The 27201-nt window shown below is 30.3% G+C and overlaps 1 protein-coding gene across 1 annotated transcript; it reads left to right on the forward strand.

The window, feature by feature from the left end:
* Positions 1–177: 177 nt before the first annotated feature.
* Positions 178–26754, forward strand: LOC137815780 (uncharacterized). Its single transcript, XM_068618893.1, has 4 exons — positions 178–705; positions 10813–10867; positions 10935–11031; positions 25686–26754. Exons 1-4 carry the CDS (start codon positions 178–180, stop codon positions 26752–26754), a joined length of 1749 nt encoding a protein of 582 aa, XP_068474994.1.
* Positions 26755–27201: the final 447 nt, after the last annotated feature.

Below are 27201 nucleotides of genomic sequence, written 5' to 3' on the forward strand. Positions count from 1 at the left end.
AGCAACAAACAGATAAAATACCTCTTTATCTTTTATCTCCAAAATAACAACAAATAAAATATCTCTTTATATTTTATCTTTAAACACATGCAACTTGAATTTAAATCATAGCACATCATTAGAAAACTAGGCCCATTAACCAAATAGACCCAACACCGCTACCTTGACTCTAAGTCCATGGCCAAGCTGACCTCTGCCCTACCCGAGAACCGAGTAGTAGTCGGTCCAAGACTGAGGACCGAGTTCCTGTCCGGTACACAAGCCCCCCAGTCTCAAGCTGAACTTGTTTCAGTGAAGAGACTAAGTTGCTTTACACCTGTTTCAATGGCTCAAACCACAACGGTGGCGAGCGGCGACTTGAGAGTCGCTATGTACCTGTTCGGGTGCTTGAGCCAGAAAGGTGGCGAGCTGCGACTTGAGAGTCGCCATGTACCTGTTCGAAGGCTTGAACCACAACGATGGCGAGCTGCGATCAATGGTGCCCATGTCCAGATTGTCTCTAAGCCAGGGGTCAGTGCACCTGAGTCGCAATGTACCTGTTCAAGTGCTCGAGCCACAACGGTGGCGAGCTACGACTTGAGAGTCGCTATGGACCTGTTCAAAGACTCGAACCACAATGGTGGCGAGATGCGATCAGGGGTGCCCATGTCCAGATTGTCTCTGAGCCAAGGGTTAGTGCACATAAGTCGCAATGTACCTGTTCAAGTGCTCGAGCCACAACGGTGGCGAGCTGCGACTTGAGTCGCTATGTACCTGTTCGGGTGCTCGAGCCACAAAGGTGGCGAGCTGCCATCAGGGGTGCCCATGTCCAGATTGTCTCTGAGCCAAGGGTCAGCATACCTGAGTCGTGATGTCCCTATTAGAGGAATGGTTCCGATGGCTTGACTTTTCGCCGATAGGCTTCGTCGTCCAACACTTATATGACCCTGCATGGTGTAAAAGTTTGATGTTGTACTGCCCTTTACCGTCGAGCTACGGTAGGACATAATCATTTGTGATTCTCGACTCATGAGTTCTGGAAAATTTGTCAAAGTAGATCTTTTTTGCATGTTGTAGATCATGAACTAGTACACCAGGTATGTTCCCAGGAAAGAGAGGTGGGTCACCAATGGACATGCTTAAATACCAAGTCTTTCCTCGTCAGAACTTTCCTAGACATGTACTTTTTCAGTACTATGCTCTATAACCAGTAACAAGAATAACTTCTCTACTGTGAGAGATCATGATTATGATAGCAATATCACAACAGTTTTAAATGATAACTAATCATTATGGTCATCTTCAGAGTAACATGATAACAGATTCTTAAATATCCGTTCTTTTCATGATAATATGATAACATATTTAAACAATAATAATTATATCTTTCATCTTCAGACTAATATCACAACAGACTTAAAAGATAATAATAATTTATCTTTGGAATAATATCACAATAGATAAAATATCTCTTTATCTTTTATCTCCAGAATAATATCACAACAGATAAAATATCTTTTTCATCTTCTATCTTCATAATAATATCACAACGGATAATATCACAACAAATAAAATCTAATATCGCAACAGATAAAATATAATATCACAAAAAATAAAATATCTTTTTCATCTTCTATCTTCATAATAATATCACAACAGATAAAATATCTTTTTATCTTTTATCTCCAGAATAATATCACAACAGATGAAATTTCTCTTTATCTTTTATCTCTAAAATAATATCACAACAGATAAAATATCTTTTTCATCTTCTATCTTCAGAATAATATCACAACGGATAATATCACAACAAATAAAATCTAATATCGCAACAGATAAAATATAATATCACAAAAAATAAAATATCTTTTTCATCTTCTATCTTCATAATAATATCACAACAGATAAAATATCTTTTTATCTTTTATCTCCAGAATAATATCACAACAGATGAAATTTCTCTTTATCTTTTATCTCTAAAATAATATCACAACAGATAAAATATCTTTTTCATCTTCTATCTACAGAATAATATCACAATGGATAAAATATTCCTTTATCTTTGTTACCTTTTCTGGGCTAACCAACATCTGAGTCGAGCTCACGACTTACTTCTCGTGCCCAAACACCGAGATGACCTCCCCTAAGCATTTGGGTCGAGATGACAAGCTCTCCTGCATGGTACACATGCCCCTGTCTTACCTGGCACTAGGTAATCATTTACTCACGGGGCGCCTATACTTGAGTGGTTGTACTGACACCGAGCTAGGTTGACTTACCTGTCCTGTGCTTAAGCAAATCAACAAACAAATCAATCCCACAGAACGCCTATGCTCGTACTTATACCGAGCTAGGTCGACTTATCATGTGCCAATTCAGATAAATCAACAAAGTTAAATGCATCATCTTCCTAGAAAAAATTTATCACACATTGTTCAAAGAGAAAGCATTAAGCATGAATATCTTAGTTGAAATACAACTTGAGGTTTGCCACATTCCACGCTCAAGGAATGGCCTTAACTGGTCAGCCTTGGCTTCTTCATTCACTGATTGGAGGGCTTCTCCATGATTTGTTGTATAGTGAGGTTATCACCTCCTTTTGATGTTGTGGGACCTTTCCTAGTAGTCCTCATACTGCTCAGTAGCTTCAATCACAAATGTGGATGGGACCTAGTTTTATCAGGCTCCACAGTGGGCGCCAAATGTTCATGTCGGTTGACTCGCTTCGTCGGTTAACTCCAACAGTAGCCTTTAGCCCTTGTATCTTCGTTTGAGAATCATACTTCCTTGATCAAGAAACCTCTCACCTACAAAGACAAAGGGGCGCCCTAGTGGCCGTTTGCACTCCGACGCTCAAGTCAGTATTAGGGCAAAGAAACAAGAGTCTATGTTAGCTTCAGTCTTATAAACTGCGTACCTTCACCTAAGGTTTCAGCCCCTTTTTATAACCGCACATGCAGCAATTGAACTTGAGATAAGCAAATATTAACTGAAAATAAGCACATTATCTTATATTTCTAACAGAAAACCACCTGTCACATGCACCAATGACCTTTAGGTGCTAAACTACAGGCCACATTCTGTTATACATACACCTCCGTATCCTTTTAGGGTTAACAACATGTATTTTATGTGCAACAAACAGATAAAATACCTCTTTATCTTTTATCTCCAGAATAACAACAGATAAAATATCTCTTTATATTTTATCTTTAAACACATGCAACTTGAATTTAAATCATAGCACATCATTAGAAAACTAGCCCCATTAACGAAACAAGCCCAACACCGCTACCTTGACTCTAAGTCCATGGTCGAGCTGACCTCTGCCCTACCCGAGGACAGAGTAGTAGCCGGTCCAAGACCGAGAACCAAGTTCCTGTCCGGTACAATTATTAATTATTTTTATTTATTCTTTCAGATTTTCAAAATTTACAATTCCAAGATCATTAATTACCTTTCTGATTCATATAAAATGTCCATTATTACTATTACAATTATTTAGCATTTTCTTTGTTTGTGCAAATATTTCGCTTTCGTTTTCCTATGTTCATCTTATATTTTTTTGCAATTTGTTCATCTACAGGTATCCAATTTTGTGTTTTTTATTAGTTTGAAAAGCTTTAAGAGATAATTGTGTTTGTGTATTATTAGCTTTCATTTTATTATAATTTATTATTATTTATTATTATTAATTATTTTTATTTATTCTTTCGTATTTTCAAAATTTACAATTCGAAGATCATTAATTACCTTTTTGATTCATATCTTCTTTTTTTACTTCTACTGCACATTTATTTCTAATTCCAATATTATTATTATTTATGTTGAGTTCAGTGTCCAATTTGGATTGTGACGTGTATTGATTGATACTTTATTATGTGTATTATATTATTTCTAATGACTCCAGTGTCCAATTTGGATTGTCATGTGTATTGATACTTCGTACATTATACGTTATGGTTCACTTATTTTAAGTACCACTGTAATGTTCTTTTATTTTATTGGTGGAGTAATTGCATCAATTTATGTGCCTAACTCCAAATTCAAGTTTTTGTAGAGAAACTCACTACTTTAAATACTTGCAAAACTCGAAATCATGTATTCAATAATTTGTCATATTGGTTTAAGTACATTTATTTTAGGAATTATTTATTATTTTAATAGCATAGAATTTAAATCTAATGTAATTTCTATCTAATATCTATTTTGTTCTTTGTTGTTTTAAATTTAATCTGAAATGAATTTTACAATTTATAATGTTTACCGTCTTTGTTTTCTTCATAAAAACATCTTGATAACTAATTCATTGTATTTTTTGTTAATATAGTCAAACAAATATACAAATTATATTGATTAAATCATAAACTAAATCATAAATAAATACTTTCAAGCAATGAAGCATCAATTATTCTTCATGATCTTTAATTTCTGTACTTTTTTTTACTTTTGTTTATTTAAAAATATTTTTTTATTTCATGAATCTTAAGTCATGTTTTTTTTTTCATTACCTGTATATTTAGTATAAATCAGACATCAATTATTCTTCGTCCTATTTAATTTCTGTATTTTTTTGTGTTATGGACATCTTTTAACTAAATTCCTATTTGTGCTTAGGTAAAACTATTTTCAATTGCAAAATGGGAATAGTTTCTTTGTTTGAGAATACTTTCATTATATTTTCTTACTATTCTTGGTCCTTTTATTTATTCCCTACTTAAAATAAATAAATAAATAAAATTTATAAGTTTTTGTAAATCCTAAATAAATATAAATTCACTTAATTTTAATGTCATTCTTAAATAAAAATCGAAAATGAATAAAGTTACTAAATTATTCAAAATTCTAAATAAATACGTATTCTAAATAATTTAATGTTATTCTTAAATAAAAAATCCCAAATAAATAATTTTTTCTAAGTTTTTCAAAATCCTAAATAATCACAATATCTTAAATTGTTTTATTTCCTACTTAAATAAAAATCTAAAATAAATGAAGTTTATAGTTTTTTCAAAATCATAAATAAATATAGGTCCAAAAATATGTAATGTCATTCTTAAAAAAAATTCAAAATCAATACAATTCTTAAATTATTTAATGTCATTCTTAAATAAAAATCTAAATTAATTAAATTTCTATGTTTTTCAAAGTTCTAAATAAATACAAATCCTAAATAATTTTATTTCCTACTTAAACAATAATCTAAAATCTAAAATAAATAATATTTCTAAAAATTCCAAAATCCTAAATAAATACAAAATCTAAATGATTTAATGTTTTACACAAATAAAAGTTAATTCAAAATTTATAAATATCAAATATCATTAAATAAATGTAATTTTTCATTCATTTTGATTTTTCAACTCATCCAATAGTTTACTCATTGTCGTTTTTCAGCTCCTGCAGTACTTCATTTGTTGTCTTTTTTTCAGCTCCACGAAAACTTCATTCATTCTCATTTTTTATATCCTCAAAACAGTCCATTGAATTGAAGTGATTCTTTTTTTTGGATAAAGAACCTGTTTTATGTTAATCATCTACAACATAAGACCTTTATTTTTGTTTTGGTTTGTGTTGTTAATAGTCAAGCTAGGACCACAGGAAGTGTGTGATTAACAATGAGGTGGAAAGGGGATAAAGATTTCATCTTTTGTCATTTTTCAGAGAAAGTGTTAAACAAGTTTGTATTTTTAATGTATTCAAGTCAAAGATAGGTTTGTTTCTTCATTTTCATGTTTGCAGAGGATGTGTTCATAAAGTTTTCATTTTTACACAATTATCCCATTTGGTTCAAAACACTTTCTCTAAAAAATTTTGATCTGACATTCCCATTTTCTACTTTCAGTCAACTTAGATATGATTTTAAACCATTACCCGCATGCGTTGCATTGGCTTTTTTGTTTCTATTACCTTATTGGCTTAAGTCATTGTTGTTTTGTGTTTTTCAGTGTGTTTTTTAGTAATCTGTCAATGCCACCGGTACTTTCATAGGTTTGTATCTTCATTTTCATGTTTTACAAAGGAAGTATTAAAAAGTTATCATTTTTTCAAATATCATTTTGTACTTTCAGTAATGTTAGATCTGCTTTTATACTTCTACCGGCTTTCTTACATTTGGTTCTTTTGTTTTTATTACCTGATTGTGTTAAGTCATTAATGTTGACCTCTGTGCTTTCTATCTCACTTTTTCTCCTCTTTGATTTCTTTACGTTTTCAGTAATTTGTGAACGCCACCGCTACTTTTCTAGCTTTGTTTCTTGACTTTCATGTTTTCTGTACTGACCAGGACATCGGAGGTGATGACGTGTTTGGCACGTGACCATGTGGGGCGTGCTCAGCAGAACACGTGGGCATGGTCGCCGGTTCATGGAACCGGCGCTCTATAGTGAACATAGTCGGTTGTCGCCGGTTTTGTGTGTCATCGACGTGTTAAATAACGGGAGATCGGGTGGTCTGACGTCGCCGCGAGGAGCACATCGTCGGATCTCCCAGTGAACTCAGTTGAAGCTGCTGGAGGCTCAGAAGAGTAAGCTCAAGCGTATAGTTTCAGTAAGGTGGTTGTTGCGCCAGCATAGGGCGTGAAGGTCGTGTGGGTTGAAGGGGACAGCTTGCCCATCAGCAACAGGATTCCCAGAGTGGACATTTGTTGGTGGCAAGGTTCCCTCAGCTAGAACATGCTTGGCGTAGCAATAAGGAAGGTGTCACTAGCGACAAGCGATGTCACAGAGATGGTGCACTCCGCTGCATCCGATACTCGCCTGGTTGGGTGGTGTTCCAGAACGTATTGCACGCTGGGTTACTCCTTGAGTAGAGGACTTAGCCGCGCGGTTGGTTACTACACAAGTATAACGCACGAGTTATCCCAACCCAGATGACGACACGTGTAGGGTTGGATGCTACCTGTTACCCCAACCCAGATGATGACACGTGTAGGGTTAGATGCAGTATGGAAATGGCGCTCGAATTACCCTAGCTCAGATGATGACGCGTGTAGGGCTGGGTGCTACCCGTTATCCCAGCCCAGATGGCAACACATGCAGGGTTGGATGCGAGCCACGCGTCCAAAAGCATAACGGCCTGGAGAGAGAAACAAACCTAGCTATAAAGGTAAACTTAACAGAATTTGCAGAGGTACGTTTTTCATTACGGCTCATTGCTAGGGTTGTGTGCACTTTTAGTACGGTTCTACAGAGCATATTTTCTCTCAGTTTTTGGGTGTTCTTGTTACTGACTTGAGCGTCGGAGCGCCACCAGCCGCAAAGGCGCCACCTTGTGTTTTCAGGTTCTCAGAGAGACTTTCTGTGGTGTGGACTTGAAGGTCACGTGGCGGCAAGCTGGTGAGGAGTGACGAGGCAACACGCTTGCGCTAGGTCAACCGACAGGATCATTTTCCAACTGATTACCCATTATATCAAGCACCAAGGAAAGATTTTTTCCTTCTTTTGTCTGCATGGAAAAGCAAGAGTGTATGGTTAAATGAAACTGGTAAGATTTCGCAGTTATGGATTCCATTCTTTTATATTTTCATTATGTTATACACATGTTTGTTTTCATTATGGGTTTTTTGGTTTCTTAATCGTTATTGGATTAAGTTTTTTTTTTTTGGTAGTTACTGTTTCGACTTTTTGTCCTTTGAAACGTATTTCAATTTTTTTTATCTGAAAGACATTTCCTTTCTATTGTTAAACTCTCTTCTAAAACTTTATCTCACTCATTATAATTTTTATTCATTTATGGTTTCCACCTTTTTCTGTTTATGTTCTACATTTGTGTATTCTGGCAATCTGTGTATTATTTCATAAATTTCTAAGCATGGGTTCTTTTTTTTGCAAAACAAAAATCCTCTTTTGCAAATTTCCTAAACAAGCGTACCTAAAATTCCCATTTTTTTTGCATAGTAGGGTTTTCAGATCATGCTAGGAATTTAAAAAATGTTGTACTTTGTGTTTCAAACACATTGCTTGGACGTTGAATTGTTTAGTGTGATTGTTTATTGTTTATACATACATGTTTGTTCACATGTTTTCTTTATGCAACCTGACAAGTATATTTCCTGCACTTTTGATGTTTTAAAAGTCAAACAGCAATTTCATTCATCGCAATGCTGAAAGTAGAAACATGTTTTTTTGAATCTAAAAGCAAAATTGTTTTGCATGTTTTAAAGTTTCAATTTTTTATATGCTTAATCTCTTCTGTTTAAAACCTAACATGCTTAATTTCTTTTTTGTCCTTCATCGAAAATTTTCAAATTGTCTATTTTTTTCATTACCTGTATATTTTTATAAAACGTTTTTTAACCTCAGACTTTCTTCCCTTCTCATAAGAGATTTGCGAAGAAAATCTTAAATATATATTTTTATAATTAATTTTTTGTAATTTACTTTTTATCCTTTTCTATTTTAAACTCAAATAATATTTATTTAAAATAAAACTACATAATTAAATTAAATGTAATACATATAATACAATAAAAAAATAAAGTAGAAACATGTTTTTTTGAATTTAAGAGCAAATTTTTTTTGCACATTTTAAAGTTTCCATTTTTATATGCTTAATCTCTTATGTATGAAACCCGACATGCTTAATTTCGTTTTTGTCATTTATTTAAAATTTTATCTTAATTTTGTTTTCATTACCTGTATATTTATTTCATGTTATTTATGATTATTTTCATGTTTATTCTTAGCTAAAACTATATCCCATTTGAAAATTGGAATGTTTGTTTTTGCCTCACAATACTCTTATACTCTTATTATGTTTTCTTATTATTCCTAGCTATTTTAATTTGAAATTGTAAAGTTGTTTTTTTTATATTTTTTAAAATGATTTTGTACCACTTCCTCAGTGTGTATATATATATATATATATATATATATATATATAGTCACCCTTACAATGTTTGTGTTAAGACAAAATACAAATTGTGTCAAAGATGTTAATCCACAAAGTGAAAATTGGATCCTGATAACAAGGGTTATACGTTTGTGGTTTGTTTCTAACTTCATGAAAACAAAGTTTCCATTCTCCATGGAAACGGTGATACAAGACAAAGATGTAAAATACTTTATCATTTTCTTTCATATTTTTTGTACTACATTTTAATGTAATTTTTATTAATCATGCTTAATGTTTGTTGTTATCTTTTAGGTGATAGAATTCATGTTTCCGTTAGAAGAACACTAATTTATAAATTTCAAAATGATATTTTTTAGGATAAAGTTTGTTCCTTCAATTTCTTTAGTGTGTCTACTAATTCAGGATCTTATTGTTGGGTTCAATAATGTTAAAGTTCAAGAGGGGGGTGAATTGAACTTTTAAAAATTTCACACAAATTCAGTCTTTTTACAAAACATAGAAAAAGAATCAATTTATTTTGGAAATAACATATTTATTTTTCTGCTTACTTTATCAAGGCAATATTTCAGTTATCTGATTTTGTGGTATTGAGTGATTTCAACAGAGAGCAAAGAAACACCTTGATATGCACAAATGAAAAATAGATGGTTGAATCCAAAGATGTATGACAGTCAAACCACACAACACCTTTGAATGAATCGTGCTAATTGATATACTTGGTTTTTGCAAAACAATGTGCTTCAATTCTATTCAGATTAGTTACAAATATTTCCACAAGATATTCAAATTGATTTATCAGAAAACAAGAACAATATGAACAGACCCAGAATGAACATATTCAATTTTAATTGAACATATTTATTTTCTATCAGATCAGCATACGCAACAGTTATTGAGTGCAGTGATTAAGAAAGATTGAACACCACAAAATTATATTAGTTCACTCAAATGAGCTACATCCAGTCTCACCTTTCCCAAGGTGAAATCCACTAAAAATAGTACACACCAATTAAAAAACCTAATGTTCTTGAACCCTACAAGAACAAGGCACACCTAGCTGAAAAACTCTATTTCTATTTCAGCACACAACTCTTCAAGAAACTTTATCAAGAAGAGTCTTACAACCACACTTTACAAAGAAAAGAATGATGAAATGAATACACTTGTAAAGAAAATGCAGAATTCTGACTAGACCAGTAGAACAGATTGCCTAAAACAGTGACAGCACCTCCAACCAAGCTTATAACAAAAGCAAGAACAAGCACATTTTTTTTCTCCTGAAAAACTCTTTCAAGAACACATGCTCATGCTCTGAAAACTCTCAATCTCTGTTTTAACTCATTTTCTCAACACACTTTTTAGTGACTTATGACTCTCTTTATATATCAATTGATTTATAATAGAATTTCAAAAAACAGTTTAAAAGGTTGTTATAAAAAGAACAAATTGAAGTTATAATGAATAGATTTATTTTCAAAAAGACAAAGAGAGATTTTAAATTGTTGTAATACAGTCGTTTTGATAGCATAAAAGATTGATCCAAGATACTTGGTGCACAAAACAAAGTTATAAAAAAAACTTTTCAAAAAACTAGGCACCAGTTAAAAACAAATCTATTCATTTGAGAAAAAAACATATTCATTTTGTGCAATAAAGCATATTTTGGAAAAAAACATGACAGAACCATTTTAGAAAACGTTGTGCTTGATCTTATCACCTTGATAAGGGTTAAGAGGTGGGTCACGATGCAAGAAGTTCACTTTAAACACACTCTAACCTATTACAAGACTAACCAATTACAAATACAATCTTCAAAGCAGAACACACACATTTCTTCATCAAACACATTGACTTGAAGGAGCCCAATCCATCTTCAACACTTATTGCACTACCTGTCACCAATACAAAATAAATTTTCAGTTTGGAACCAAAGTAACCTGTGTTGGTAATGATTTGGTTTTATGTGCAATACCTCAGTACACCCTAATGTTTGTGTTAAGGGCCCCTGGTTTTGATACTGACTACTTAGTCGGTAAGTAATATTCTTTTACTTGAACAGATTTCTTTGGACATGTGTTTAAATGAATATGTTTTAACAGATGTTATTGGAATATTAACTGGTGTGGGAACTGAAAGAAAGGTAAATAGATCAGGTTCATCAACTAAGTTAAATGTGATTTCTATTAAAGTTGATGGGTAAGCTAATATTTTGTACCATAACGAGTCCAAAATATGTTTTCTTACAATTGTAATTTTAATTTACAACAGTTATCGCATGGAGTGTAGTTTATTTGGTAACTATTGTAATGAGCTCAATGCATTTCTGTCATGTGGAGAGTTGCAAAATATTGTCATCAGTGTGCAGTTTGCTAAAGTAAAGATTTTCCAGGGTATGTGAAGTGATGAATTTCTAATTTATTTTTATTTATTTATTTATTTATTTTATTTACATGACTTTTTGTTATAAAACAATGCATTATATTTTAATGTAGAAAAGGTTTGTCTACAAAATTGCTTGGATTGTACGAAAATAATATATAACATACAGTCTAAAGACGCAATCGAACTCAAGAAAAGGTTAGTTTAATACATTGTTATTCGATACTTAAAATGTATGACCCTTTCTAACCACAACTTTTGCATGTGTAGGATGATTGAAAGTACAAATTCTCCTACACAGGGACTCAGTCAATTGTGTGATTCTGGAAAACAGAATGTTGAGGATGAATTCATCAGCTTCATTCATAGAAATACTATTCAAGGCCTGAAAGATTGTAAAGAGGTATCACTATTTTTTTTAACAGTTTATTGAAATGGATTATTAATAGTTTAAGATCAATTTCTTTTATCTTTTTACATGAAAGCACTTTTGTTATCTTAGCTACAATAAAACATATTGTAGCTAATGACGATTGGTGGTACACGGCTTGCTTATGCGGTAAAGTTGTTTACCCAGATTCCAAAATGTTTTTTTGTGAGAAATGTAACAAACATGTTATTAAAGTCCAACAAAGGTAATGTTTGTATTTGCATGAATTTATTTTTAATTACATATTACTTAATACTTATTACTTATTGTATTATTATATTAATTATTGATTATTAATTATAATTATTATTGTGTTAATAATTAACTATTAATTAATTATTAATTATATTCATTAAATTATAGATAGAATTTGTAAACCTTTATGTATTTTATATTTCAGGTATAAGCTGAAGGTGCGAGTAATTGATAAAACGGATTCCACTACTTTCATTCTATTTGACAGGGATGCCACTACTCTAATCAATAAATCTTGCGCTGAATTATTTGAAAGTCATGATAAGGTAAATTTTCCAACCATGCATATGTCTATTTATGCATATAAGAAAAGGTTATTATATTAAATGATATTTGTTTTTTAATATTTAGAACGGTGATTCTGGTGTACTACCAAAAGAATTTGATCTTTTGATTGATAAAGTTGTGTTGTTTAAAGTTGGTTGTGTTAAAGATCAATCTCTTAGGTTTGACCAATCATTCCGTGTCAAAAAAGTGTGTATTGATGATACTACTATACAAAGGTTTTGTGATGGTCGTGTGGAAAATGTGGTATGTTTCCTAATTCCAGTCTATTATGACTTACATTTTACCCTGAAATTCCTTATTTATACTGTTTTAATTTAATTCTCATGTTGTGAAGGAACTTCATTCTCAGAAGAAAAGACTATGTACTGTTAAAGATGTCGAACAGGATGACTCATCTGTGCCACTTTCTCATGTAATTTTCATTTAAAGTATTATTTTAAACAATTGAATAATTTAATCTTACTAATATTTTTGTTATCATTGCAGGATTTATTTAATAAATTTTCCAATGAAGTTGTTGATTTGCAATCTAAAACTGTTGGTTTAGGCAGTGATAATCTCTTAGCTACTGCTCCTGAAGTGGTTGCTCCACGAGTTACAAGAGATTTTGCTTCACCTACGCACACACCCGATGATGATATCTCACTAAGGATATTAAGGAAAAATATCAAATTCAAAAAGGGAGTAGTATAATTTCATATTGTTTCTCTAATGTTATGTTTTGTAACTTATTTATTTTCATATATTGTAGACTTTCTTTAATTTCTATGTAGAACATATTATGATGTACTAGTACAATTATATTTTTAAATCTCTTTATGTAATATTGTTGGTTTCATATGTTGACATTATGTTTGAGGTACATAATGACTTTATAGTTGATTTTGACGTTGTTTTATTTTGTTGTTTTTCAATTTTATGTGTATATTTTAATTTATTTATTTGTTTTTGTGTAATTCATATAATGGCATACTTTTTGTAACTGTATTTCGTAACAATGGTTCTTTCATGAAAGCTCAAAATCGTAATGGTAAGTGCATCAACTTTTAGTTTTTCTTTAATTCATGAATTTATATAGAATAATATAATATTTTATAAATTATAATTTGTGTTTTTTTTAAGGTTATTGAAATATTGTTTTCCTTTCAGAGGTTCTTTATTACAGTTATTGTTTTTTCGTCAATTCAATTTTTATAGATAATACCTTACTATGTGATAAAAAAAAATATTTATCTAATGATATCTTTGTCCTTACCAAAAATTTTTTTTGAAAAAAATATATTCACATTACACTTAACTTCTAAGGATTCAAAAGCATATATAGGATAGCATTAAATACCTGTAAGAGCAATTAAGGCATCACTTGATTTTTTATTTTTGCATAAACTTTGTCCCTTAAACTTTGTCCCTTCTGTATCTTTTGCACTTTTCTCAAAGTATTCATTTCATCTTCCTAGATTAATTAATTACATATTATGGAAAGAAGTAATAATTAAAGTTAAAAGTATTATATTTTAAATTTAATATCAAATTAGATTTTAAATTTTAAATTTTAATTACAGGTAGGTTATTTAATGTTAGGGTTTAGGGTTTAGGGTTTAAATATGTATTTTAAATATATATAATAATAATAATATAATATAATATTTAATATATTTAATGTTTAATATATTTAATATATAATATTTTAATATATTTTATATATTATATATATAATATATAATATTTAATATATTTAATATATATATATATATATATATTTATATATTTTTTATATATATATATATTTAATATTTTTTATTATTTAATATAGGAACTGAAAGGACATGTTGTTTCAGAAAAAAAACTTATAGTAGATTTGTGACTGAAAAGGCATGATTGTTATAAATAAGTAAGGTATGGCTTTTTATTACACACAATCCTAATGCTTTCTTCTTTGTAACTTCTTAAATTACTCTTCCCTACTTCCATCGTCATCATCTTTCTTTTTCTCAATGTCATGGTTGTCATTCCCGAAGAGATTGTAAAACTTTCTACTCGAGGTCTGTTTAGAACATTCGTGGGGAGGTATGTTTTTTTTTCTGAGATTCCTACTTTTTTTCATAATTTTTTTTAGTTCTTTGAGTATTTTTATGGTTTTAAAATGGATAGAATGGGCACATGGATTGTGCATTCGCCATCGAGTTTGAAAATGAATTGGGTGAGGAATGGATCCTCAGCAACTATCAAGGCAATATTCATATAGTATATTATAACAAAGATATACTTTGTCCCCAAATTTTCTATGGATGGTCCAGTCTGAGAGATTTTTATGGGTTTAAAGGTCACCAGAGTATATTGTTTCGTTACATGGGTAATAACACCTTCCATATAATTATTTATATGGGAGAGTTATGTGAAAGTGTTGTAAGAAATTTTCTGAATGATGTTCAAGGGAGGGAGCTGTCAACAATTGCCCCTTTATACATTTTAGCTTAAAGTTGTCTTCAAAATAAGTCTATGGAGGATATGTGGTCAGTTTACCAGCCTTTCTTTTTAAATGGTTATTGTTATATTATATTTGTTTTATTAACTAATAATTTGGTTATTGTTGAAGGATTTGCCTTCTCCTTTTGCTGAATATGTTCGTAGAGGGAAGTTCAAGAAGGTTACTCTACATGGATCGCTACAAGATGTGGAATACAACATTTTCAAGTCCAGGTTTCCTTCTAGAAGCATTACACTTGGTAGCGGGTGGAAACATTTTTGTCGTCTTCATTCTATCCGTGAAGATGACAAAATTATATTTGAATGTCATAACAAGAAGCCCTCTTCTAATATCAGAGTTCTACTACTGATGACGAGTCACTACAAAAGACTTAGTGTATAATTAAATTTCTTAAGCTTTTAGGATAATCATTTTTATTGTTTTGAACCATATTAGTCTTTTTTTAGTTGGTTTATTTTGCAAGTATTGCCCTTCCTTTGCTGGGAAGCATCAAGTTTCCACTTTGTTGGAAACCAAAAAAGTTTATTTGGTTTACTGTTAATTTTTATTTTATTATGATTATTTTTAATTATCTCATTTTAGTTCTTTGTATTTATTGTTTCCAATATTAGCAATATCTTTACATATTTTTTTTTTAATTTTTCATTTATTATCTGGCATATTAATAATGTGTTGGCATTTCTAAATATGTTCAACGCTATAAGAATTGTCAGTATATTAAAAAAGTCATAAACTTGTTTCATACTCTTTTTCTATTTTATATATTTCTTCTAAATTATGAAATACATATATTAATTTGATTTTGTATATATTTTTTATTATTAACTATTAATTATTAATTAATTAATCATTGATGTATTAAGTTTTTTTTTATCTTGAAACATTTTGATGTATATATGTTTGTTTTTCTGTATCATTTTTCAAATTTGTAGTAATTTTTATGAGTACTATTTCATTCTATAAATATTTGTTGTATTGTATTTGACTTTATTTTATATGACAAAAGGTGATCTCATAGTTCAATATGAATTTGGTTACAATTTGTTTCTGAAAGAAACACACATTTTTTTTAGTTTTACCAGAACTTTACTTAGTATAATCTAATGAATTATACTTTTAATTGCAGTAATTATTGTGGAGTATTTTTTGCAGATTGAACTTAAAGAAGGAAGTTGATGTTTAATACTTCATTTTTCATGTATATATCTTATGGGAACGTAGTATTAGAAAGCGTTTTATTTGATTTAAATTAGTTTAAACTATTGTAATGTATTTTAATTTACAAGTTATGGAAAAAAAATTATTCATCATTTTTACATATAATTTGTGGGTTGTTAAGATTGTAAAATTGTATAATTTTAATGTTAAATTCTTTTTGTATTATATTTAATTTAATTTAATTTCAATTCCTCAATTTCACAATTTTTATATTTAGCTAAAGTTATAATTTTAAAGTGCAATAAAAAAAATTAAAATGTGGAATAGCATAAAAATATTGTTAAGAAGAATTAAAGTAACCCAAGAAAGGACATTTGTATTATTTTCCAAGACAAAAAAAGTTGGGATAAAATAATATTTAACACTTCGAGAACTTTAAGCTCATCATTACTTTCACACTGAGTACAAATTTCAAAGTTAAATTAAAAAGAAAACAAATATTATTGCAAATTAAAAATAACTTAATAACATCTTTTTCGCATTAAATCATTAACAAATGACTGAGGAAGTTTCTGGAAAAGCACATAAAGTTGGGTGTGCTAATATTACTTAAATTCATTGTCCCTTTATCATCTTCATCTTCTTTGACATTCATAAGCCAACTGATATATATATATATATATATATATATATATATATGTATATATATATATATACGTTACAGTTTAGAAACAACCTTACTTGCAAATATCTCTGCTCTATTCTTTGTCTCGGGCAACTTCTTTTTGTCCATTATACCATATACCAGATATCAGATTCTGCCAAATTGTTTACTCTGTTTCGACTTGATTCTGGGAGTGACAAGTGAAACATTGTAGAACTTACACGTGTTACAAAACTCACCACAGGTGGTTTCTATTTTTTCATTCTCACTTAATTCTTATTCTTATATTTCTTTATTCTTATTCTTAAGCTTTAAGACATAAAAACTGTTTCTCTTCTACTGTGAGTTGCAAATATGGAACTTGGTAACCATAGGCACTATAGAGGTATCCATGGAACGGAAAAGGTAATTAAAGTTTGGATCTTTTTTCATTTTGTCCATAAATATTAATTAAAGATTCCATTTTTAAATGCTTTTAGTTCACAGATTTAAGGTGTATGCATTTCATAAAAAAAATGTTGTTATAATAATATTTCTTTATTCTTAAGCTTTAAGACATAAAAACTGTTTCTCTTCTACTATGAGTTCCCAATATAGAACTTGGTAACCATACGCAATATAGAGGTATCCATGGAATGGAAAAGGTAATTAAAGTTTGGATCTTTTTTCATTATGAGCATAAATATTAATTAAAGTTTTCATTTTTAAATTTTTTTATTTCACAGATCTAAGGTATATACATTTCATAAAAACAATGGGGTTATAATAATCATTTTATTTACCATCTTCTTCATTTATATTTTGTTGTTGTTTGATTTCTGTTTTAGTCAAATTAGGAACTACATAATGAGCATATCTGAAAATGGAGTGTAAGTTAAAAGTTAATTTTTTTTTTTCGCGATATACATATATTATGTGTTCTTGCAAGCTGTCTATTATTTCAGATATTTCCAACGCAAGGATTTCTTTTTTTTTTTGTTAAACAGAAAAACTATTCTATAATTGTGCAAAAGAAAGTTAGCCAAAGTTCCCATTTTTTTGCTTATTAGGGTTATCAGATCATGCTATCTTTTTTTTTTACGTACGTTATGTTTCTGTTTTTGGACAATGCTTTGTTCTTTTGTGGTTTAAAAGATGATTGTTTCTAGATAAATGTCGATTCAAATGTATTACTATATATTTACTATATATATATATATTATATATACAATCTGATAAGTATATTTCCAACAAGTTTGCTCTTTCAAAAGTCAACCAACAATTCATCAATGACAATGCTTAAAGTAGAACGTTATTCTTTTGAACTAGAACAAGAATTTTTTTTCACATCTTAAAAGTTAAGTTCCCCTTTTTCACAGCAACTTCTAGACATGCATTGCATGAGCTTTCTTCATTGAACACTGATACTACCTAAATTTGTAATTGTTTTTATGGTTGTTATTATTTGATTTTTTAATTATGTTACATTTCGAAGTTTGTTTGATTATTATGCAAAATAAATAAAAAGAGTACAAGTGTTATCCCTTTTGAAAGCTAAATTTTTTTTGAACATTTTTAAGTATTAAATATCATTGTTATATAATTATATATAATTACATATCACTATTATTATATAAAAATATTAAACCTCTTTATTTGTTAAATATTTTAATATTTAATTAATAATTGCATTATGTCAAAGTAATAACATATAAGGAAGTCCACCAAAACAAACAGCCAAAACAAAGATAGCGTGAACTATATATATTGTACACACTTAGTCCTCAAAACAGTACATACTTTTATGGTTGGAAATATTTGTTCTTACTACAATACTCCTTGAAGTTCAGTCATTCAGCTTGCAATAGTTATGGAGCAATTCAAGAAAAATGTTAATATAAGAAATAGGATTGTTAGCCTTTCTCAAACAAATTCTAATGTATCAGGTGCAACAACTACAACTTATATTTAAATTTTTAAGTGTCATATATATTGTTAATTTTTTTTCGTGAAGATGAAAATCAATTTAGGTCTATTCGTAACTATTATTTCTTAAACAAAACAATGATAAATATTTTATGCTACCAATTACTTGAATCATTATTATATTCATTATTTGTTTTTACACGAAATTAATGCTCTTTATTTTTAATAATAGTACATGATAAAATTTATCTATGTATATTATTTTGAAAACATGTTAATCCAAATGGAATACACTTAACTCACATAATTATATGAACTTAATTTTAATGGTATGTAATTCTTTTATTTATATATATAGAGAGAGATATACATATATATTTAAAAATTAGGTTCATAAAAGAAGTTAATAGTCAGTTATGATGTAAGAGTGAATGAACTCTCAGCACAATTTATGGTAAAAATATATAAAAAATAATAGATGGTATGTTATAGTTTTAACAACTTTAATGTTTGTGTATAATTTGACCTATTATTTTACATGAGTTTTATTTTCCATATAATCAAAATCCAAACACAACATGCATATCTAAATCCAGCAATGGTAAGCATAACTTTAAGAATATTCTTTACATCAAAGTATTGTATCTTATTTATATATGATTTTTTTTGTAATTTTTTTTTAGTTCTCGATTCTGATAATGGAAAATATGCCAGAAGAAAAATAAGAAATATATTATATGAACTGCGCAGCAAAAAAGTCAAAACAACAGGTAGTGAAACTTAATTACCTTTTTTTATATATCTTTATATTTATATTTATATTTCAAATAGAATTAAAAATATTTTTCAATTGAAATTGAATGTGTAAAACAAATTCAAATTATTTTTCAATTGATATCGAATGTGTAAAACAAATACGTAGTAATTTGTCATTCGTGTACCTTATCTTATCATTCATTCAGACTTTTTGTTGTAGGTGTAAATACTCCTAACTCATGCCATGATTTTGGTTCTCCAGCATCAGGAATTATGATAACAAATATCCTTGTTTATGAGAAACTTACTCCCAACAATCAGTTAATGCATTCAACAACCAAAGTACTGTCATGAATGGGTACAGTTAGTAATGGAGAACTGTTTCAAGCTTAGTTAAGAACGTATTATTAATTATATTGATTACAATTTAGACTAATACTACATCAGTAAACATTTTAATTTTTATATATATTGTTTTTGTGGAAACATTTTCTTTTTTGTTTATATTAATCAGATGTTGTCAAATATGCAAGGGCAAAGAGGAACAACTTAATTTATGATCAACGCAAAAAGGTTGACCAAAGAAGAGGTAGTACCAATGACATTTTATTTCATTTAACTCTCGTAGTATGTCATTCAATGAAATTTCTAATTATAGTACTAAAGTCAACTCTTATGATTCATTTTTTTTAGGTTAAACTACTACGAACTCAAGTAAGCAATTTTGGTGTCAAACTTCTCGAAATACAGGCATAAATGATTCTGTCTCTGTAAACTTGACTCCTGAGAATGAATTCAACACCATGCATTCAAGTACAAAAGTATTGTCATCAACGAGTACAGTTAGTAATGAAGAAATTGGGCTTACAGACCAGGTTCATGGTTAGTTCTTAATGGATCATTCACATGGTTTGATTACAATTATAGTATTATTATAAAAGATACAAACATTTTAGATTTATTTATTATAGTACTAATTTATGTTTTACTATAAATTCTACCTTAACCAGCTGAAATCATTTAGTAGTAATAATTATCATATATATATATGGTTCAAACACAATGAAATGTTAAAGTTCTTCAAATCATTGTTGAAAGATTAACTTTAATGTAAAAAAAATTATAAGTTCTTATATAGTCATTGTTAATTGATTTATCTTATTGTATCACCCATTTAAACTTTTTGTTGTAGGTCAAAGTACTCTTAAATCAAGTAAGGATTTCGGTTCTCAGACATTTGAAATTACAGGCTCAAATTTCTCTTTTTCTCACAACCTTACTCCTAACAATGACTTAAACATGATGCATTCAACTACCAAAGTATTGTCATCAATGCAAACAATTACTCATGGAGACATTAGCCTCACTTAACGTCCTCATCATGGTTAGTTTACAATACATTATTCGTTATAGTTCATTATAATATATAGCAATAGTACATGAATATACATCTAAATTTTATATCTGTATTATTTTTTTGGAAACTTTTTTTTTTTGTATTTGTTTACAATATATAACAATAGTAGATTTGAATTTTATTTCTGTATTATTTTTTTTTGGAAACTATTTTTTTTTTGTATTTGTGCACATTTTGGGAAAGATGCAAAAGGGTGATCAAGTTAGAGGTAGTAGAAATATAAACTGAAACATTACTCATCTTCGTACATTTATTCCTTCATTAATGACTTATAAAATAATTCATCATTCAAATGAAAATTGATTTAATGAAAGAGACAATTTTTTAAACTAAATCATTGTGTTTGGCAATCAGTGACCCCTAACAATCATTTGAACGTGATGGATACATCTTCGCAGTCATTGTCAGGTTTACAAACAATCTGTACTGCACAAGAATTTCTTACACCTAAATTTCAAGGTTAGTTCTAGAAACGAATGTAAATTCTTTTTCCTTGTTCTTTTATGACAAGTAAATTTCAAAATCATATTGTTTTTTATTGCTTAACAAATGTTTTACTACTACTTAATTGTTGGTTTTGAACATATTTTGTCTAGGTAATTCAGTTGCAAGGAGTGTAGGTATGTAGTTAGTAACACACTAAACTTACATAACAAGTCCGGTACATACAAAGTTCAAATCCTTGAATCATTGTCTCAGAGATTGAATTTTGATGAAGATGTGCAAAATGAAGAAAATAATGATACTAAAAATTGTTAATTTATAATTTTAATTTTTTAAATTTTTTGACAACCACTTTCTTTTACTATTTTTTGTTTCATATGACACCACAAAAGTTGATAATTCTGAATTATATTCAAAACCTGAAAATGAAGGTTCATATCTTTAACTCTAACTTCTTCACTTCTTCATGCAAACTAAATGCATTTATCTCAACAAAGTAATATATCACCTTTCTTAATTTTTTGAAAATAGATATTGTTGAATTTGGACAACCTACTATTCAATGTGAATACTGTTTGGGCGAGGTGTGGTATGAAGAAAGATCTCAGAAATCTAAGACTTTTGTTAACGTTGATTTTTCTATTTGTTGTCAAAAGGGAAAAGTACAACTCCCTTTCCTACAAGAACCTCATAAATTGTTGTTAGAGTTATCAAATGGGCAAGATAGTCGAAGTGAACACTATCTACAAATTTTAGAAGTTATAATAGTATGTTTTCATTTACTTCAATTGGAGGGAATGTTCAATCTTCGATAGATGATGGATATGAACCTCCTCAATTTATTCTGCATGGACAAAACTATCATAGGATTGGAAACTTGCTCCTTGATAGTGGATCATCTCCTATGTTTGCACAACTTTACATATATGGCACTCAAAATTAAGTGTCAAATAGATTATCTCACTTAGGGTATGTGTTATATTCAGTTACTTTATTTAGTTACTTTATATTAACTGAATTAATTCAAAGATAATTTTTAAAAATTGCATGAAAGTCGAAATTGAATCAGTTGAAGTTTGACAAATCCTTGATGGAAGATCTTACCAAGATAATTTATGACAATAATGTTTTGGCAAAAAGTTTTAGAAGGGTAAGAGATTTTGTACATAACGATGTAAATTCAGATTTTGCATTGTGGTTATTTAGACATCGATGCAAAGATCCAAGAGTGTACAATACCCCTACAACAGATGACATAACAACGTTGATTGTGAGTGATATGAACAACATGGATGTAGGACGAGATATCATAGTGAAAAAAAGTTCAGGACAATTGTTTAGACTCCATGAAACACATATAGCCTTTATTCCATTACAATATCCATTAATATTCCCTTTGGAGAGGATGGCTATCAAGAAAAGATTCCAATACAAAATTCTGGAAGTAAGAGCAGAGAACGTAAAAGAAGTCGTATTTCACTAAGAGAATTTATTGCATTTAGAATTCAATAAAGAAATGTGGAGTTTGGGAATATAGTTCATTCACATTGATTGTTTCAACAGTTTTTGGTTGATGCATATACAATGGTTGAAGCTCAAAGATTGTCGTTCATAAGGCTAAACCAAAAAACAATATGTTGTGATATTTTGCAAGGTATACAAGAAGCAATGAATCGAGGAGAAACAAATTCTTCTGCAATTGGAAATCGTATAGTTTTACCTGCATCTTTTACAGAAGGAATGAGGTACATGTTCAACAATTGCCAACATGCTATGGCCATTTGAAAAACATTTGGATATCCTGATTTATTTATCATTATTACCTACAATGTAAACTGGTTTGAAATACGTGACTTTGTTACTTCAAAAGGATTAACTGCTGTTGATAGGCCAAACATTGTTTGTAGAGTATTCAAGATGAAATTAGATCAAATGATGATTGACTTAGAAAAAGATGACTATTTTGGCAAAGTTAATGTAGGTAATCCACATTAATCCATATTTAACACTTTCCTTGCTATATTATTATGTATTACATTTGAAGATTTTTTTCATATTGTTATAGGTATGTACACTGTGGAATTTCAAAAAAATGGGTTTACCTCATGCCCACATATTATTGTGGTTGGATGGAGAGAAAAAGTTACGAACTCCAACCAATATTGATGGAGTCATTTCTGCAGAATTACCAGATGCAAATTTATATCCTAAATTGTCAAAGGCAGTTACAACCTACATGATACATGGGCCATGCAAGATAACTCGAATAAGCTCACCTTGCATGACTAACGGTAGATGTTTAAAATTTTACCCCAAGAAATTTAAATTGTTGACTACAATTGATGAGGATGGATATCCATGTTACAAACATCAAGATAATGGAACATTCATTCTTAAAAATGGAATTAAGTTGGACAATAGAAATGTTGTGCCATATAGCCCATTGCTACTACTGAGGTACCAAGCCCATGTTAACACAAAATATTGCAACAAATCCAATTCAATCAAGTATTTGTTTAAATATGTGAACAAAGGTCCAGATAAAGCCAAATTGAAAATTTCTACTACTCATAAAGACTCTACAGAGACACCAGTTATTGATGAAATTAAACAGTATTACGATTGTAGATATATATCCCCATGTGAAGCTGTGTGGAGAATATTTGCCTTTGATATTCATCATAGATGGCCTATAGTTCAACGATGAATTTTCATTTATTGTACGAGCAACCGATTTTCTTTAAAGACAATGAAGACATTGATGAAATATTGAACTTCAATGAACATAAAAGAACAATGTTTTTAGCTTGGTTTGAAGCTAACAAAATTTATCCACTGGGAAAAAAATTGACTTATTGTGAATACCCTAGACATTTTTTTGGATGGCAGACAGAAGAGAGTGGAAGACAAGGAAAATTGGTGTTAGTATTGGAAGGTTAACATATATTCCTCCAGGGTCAGGGGAATTATATTATCTGATGTTATTGTTGAATTATCAAAAGGGTTGTTGTAACTATGATAGCATCAAGACTGTTAATGGTTTCATTCACCAAACATATAAAGAGGCATGCTACGTAATAGGGCTATTGGTAGATGATAAAGAGTTTATTGATGCCATTACAGAGTTCAGCGACCTTGCTTCAGAAATTCAGTTGAGAATACTGTTTGTTACTCTTTTATTGATGAATATTATGTCTAGACCATATGAAGTGTGGAACAAAATATGAAAGTTGTTATCATATGACATTCTATAACAAAAAAGAAAGGAGTTTGCCCTACCAGGTATAAATTTTTTATTTCTTGAAAACTTATAGATTATAATTTATATAATTTATAATTATTGTATGACATATAATTTCTTTCCTAGGTCTTAGAATTGAAGATGCTCAAATACAAAACATTTGTCTTCTACAAGTAAAAAACTTATTAATTTCAAATGGTAAGTCTTTGAAAGACTTTCCAAATTTGCCACAACCTATTCATTTAGATTCTTTTATTTATCAAAATAGATTCATTATTGATGAATTGAATTATGACAAAATAGAAATGTTTGAAATGCATTGTTCTCTTTTTCAATCTCTTACTCCGGAGCAAGTGGAAGTCTATGAGAATATAATGACAGCAGCCCTGTTAAAGGTTTGTGGTTTTTTTTTTCTTATATGGTTATGGAGGAACCGAAAAAACTTTCATGTGGAAAACTTTGTCCACACGATTAGATCAAAAGGGTTGATTGTGTTTGTTCTCGCCGGTTGACTCAGTTGTCGTTGACTTCAAAGGCAGATGGTGGCTCCTTCTATTTCCTAGTAGTTTCAGCTCTTCCCTGGGGTGGTCGAGAGTGGCTCCGTTAAAACAGAGGGGGGCCTACCTGTTGATTGCACTCCGACGATCAAGTCAGTAGTGGGCTAAGAAACAGTAAGTATGTAAAGCAGTTTCAGTCTTAGAAACGACGTACCTGTCTAGGGTTCTTACCACCCTTTATATAAGTTGTATCTAGGTCAACTCTCTGTCCCACGAGGATCTTTCCTTAAGTGGAATTAGGGTTACTGGGGAGGCATCATGTGACGCGTCGCACAAGCTTAGCGCAGTCGCAACACAGGACTTGCCTTTTCTGGAGTGCAAAATCTTTAACAGTATGGCCGGTAGGGTACCAACTCATGTACCAGCACTGCGGGGCCATCTATTTTATGGGTGCCCTAAGTGTTCACGTGCCATGCATGCAGTCTATCCTGGGAAACCTTAACCCTCACGAGCCTTAGTGCCTCCAAGGGATACTTACTTTTCTAGATCTGAATGTGCTATACACACCACATGCATGAATCCTCTCGTGACTTAGGTCATTCTTTCGTCTGGATAGTAACTCATTGTTATGTCTGGGGCCCACCTACGTGGCCCATTAATGCCACCGGACCACCAAGGTCCGATGTCTAGGTCTGAGGTCGATGTTTGGCACCGATGTCCGAGGTATGGCCAGTATAGTGTTGAATGTAGCTTCTAGCGATATAGCTTCTTTGTTACTTCCAGGAGGAAAAACAACTCATTCTACCTTTTGCATTCCTTTGTTAATAAATGAAGAGTCAACCTGCAATATACCTCAAGGAAGTCTTAGGGCCAAATTGTTGATCGAAACTAAATTAATTATATGGGATGAAGCCCCAATGATTAATAGGTTATGTTTTGAAGCCTTGGATAGAACTTTAAGGGATGTCATGAGAGCTGAAAGTGAAGAAAATGCTCTTAAACCTTTTGGTGGTAAAGTCATTGTTTTGGGAGGAGACTTTCGACAAATATTACCTGTTGTAAAAAATGGATCAAGATATGACATTGTGAAGGCAACAGTAAATTACTCGAAGTTATGGAAACATTGCAAAGTCCTAAAACTTACAGAGAATATGAGATTAAAGAGTCATACATCCATGCGGAGTCAAATAAAAATAAAAGAGTTTGCTGATTGGATACTTCACATTGGAGATGGAGATATGGACTTAAATGAGTTGGGACAAGGAAGTATTGAAATACCGAAAGACATTTTAATTTTAGATGGTGAACAACCTTTATTGCAGTTGGTTGACTTTGTTTATCCCTCCTACATAAACAATGTGACCTGTGATGGTTCTTTTGATGATGGTGCAATATTATGTCCTACTACAGAATGTGTGGATCAACTGAATGAGTTCATTTTATCATTAATACCAGGACACGAAGTTACTTATTTAAGTTCAGACAGTCCTTGTGAATCTGAAGAACAAGAAAATGCTCAAGCTGAGTGGTTTACAACTGAATTTTTGAATGATATCAAATGCTCTGGAATTCCCAATCACTGTGTTAAATTAAAAGTTAGAGTTCCAATAATGCTTCTAAGAAATATTGGTCAAGCCAATGGACTTTGCAATGGAACAAGATTACAGGTAACTCACTTGGGGAAAAATGTTATTGGTAATATTTATTCCGAGAATGAACTTGACTCCTTCCGAACAGGTTTGTCGTTTAAGTTTCAAAGAAGGCAATTTCCAATATCTTTGTTCTTTGCCATGACAATAAATAAAAGTCAAGGTCAAACGCTCAATAAAGTTGGTCTATATCTACCACGTCCAGTGTTTACACACAGACAGTTATATGTTGCTCTTTCTAGAGTAAAATCTAAGAAATGGTTGAAGATATTGATTTTGGATCATAATGGTAATACCACTAATTTAACTACTAATGTGATTTATAGAGAAATATTCGAAAATGTTTGAAGTATATTCTTACAGCTTTACATATGAGGTATGAAAATTCTTTAATTAATTGAAAAATATTCTTATTTCTCATCTCTTTTTTGTAATATATGAACACGAATTTAAGAACTAATATACATTGTCTGTAACAGGTTTGACCACTGATTTTGTGTGACACAAAAGTCTGTACGAACCTTATTTTATCGGAAAATATTTAGATGGTCATCTTGAAAGTATGGTACGTATTCTTTATCAAGTGTAGAATGTGGTAGATCCAATTCTGAAATACCTTTGTCATAGTTTTTTAATTTCATTTCATGTTTTAAAGGAATTTCCTTAACAGAAGAAACAGTTGTGTACTATTAAAGTTGATGATTCTCTGAAGCACTTGATGAGGTATTGCTTACTTAAATTATTAATTTACATAATTTATTCTTACTATTACAAATTTCGTCTATCAATTTTTGT

This window comes from Phaseolus vulgaris, chromosome 1 (assembly GCF_000499845.2).
Source record: "Phaseolus vulgaris cultivar G19833 chromosome 1, P. vulgaris v2.0, whole genome shotgun sequence".
NCBI lineage: Eukaryota > Viridiplantae > Streptophyta > Magnoliopsida > Fabales > Fabaceae > Phaseolus > Phaseolus vulgaris.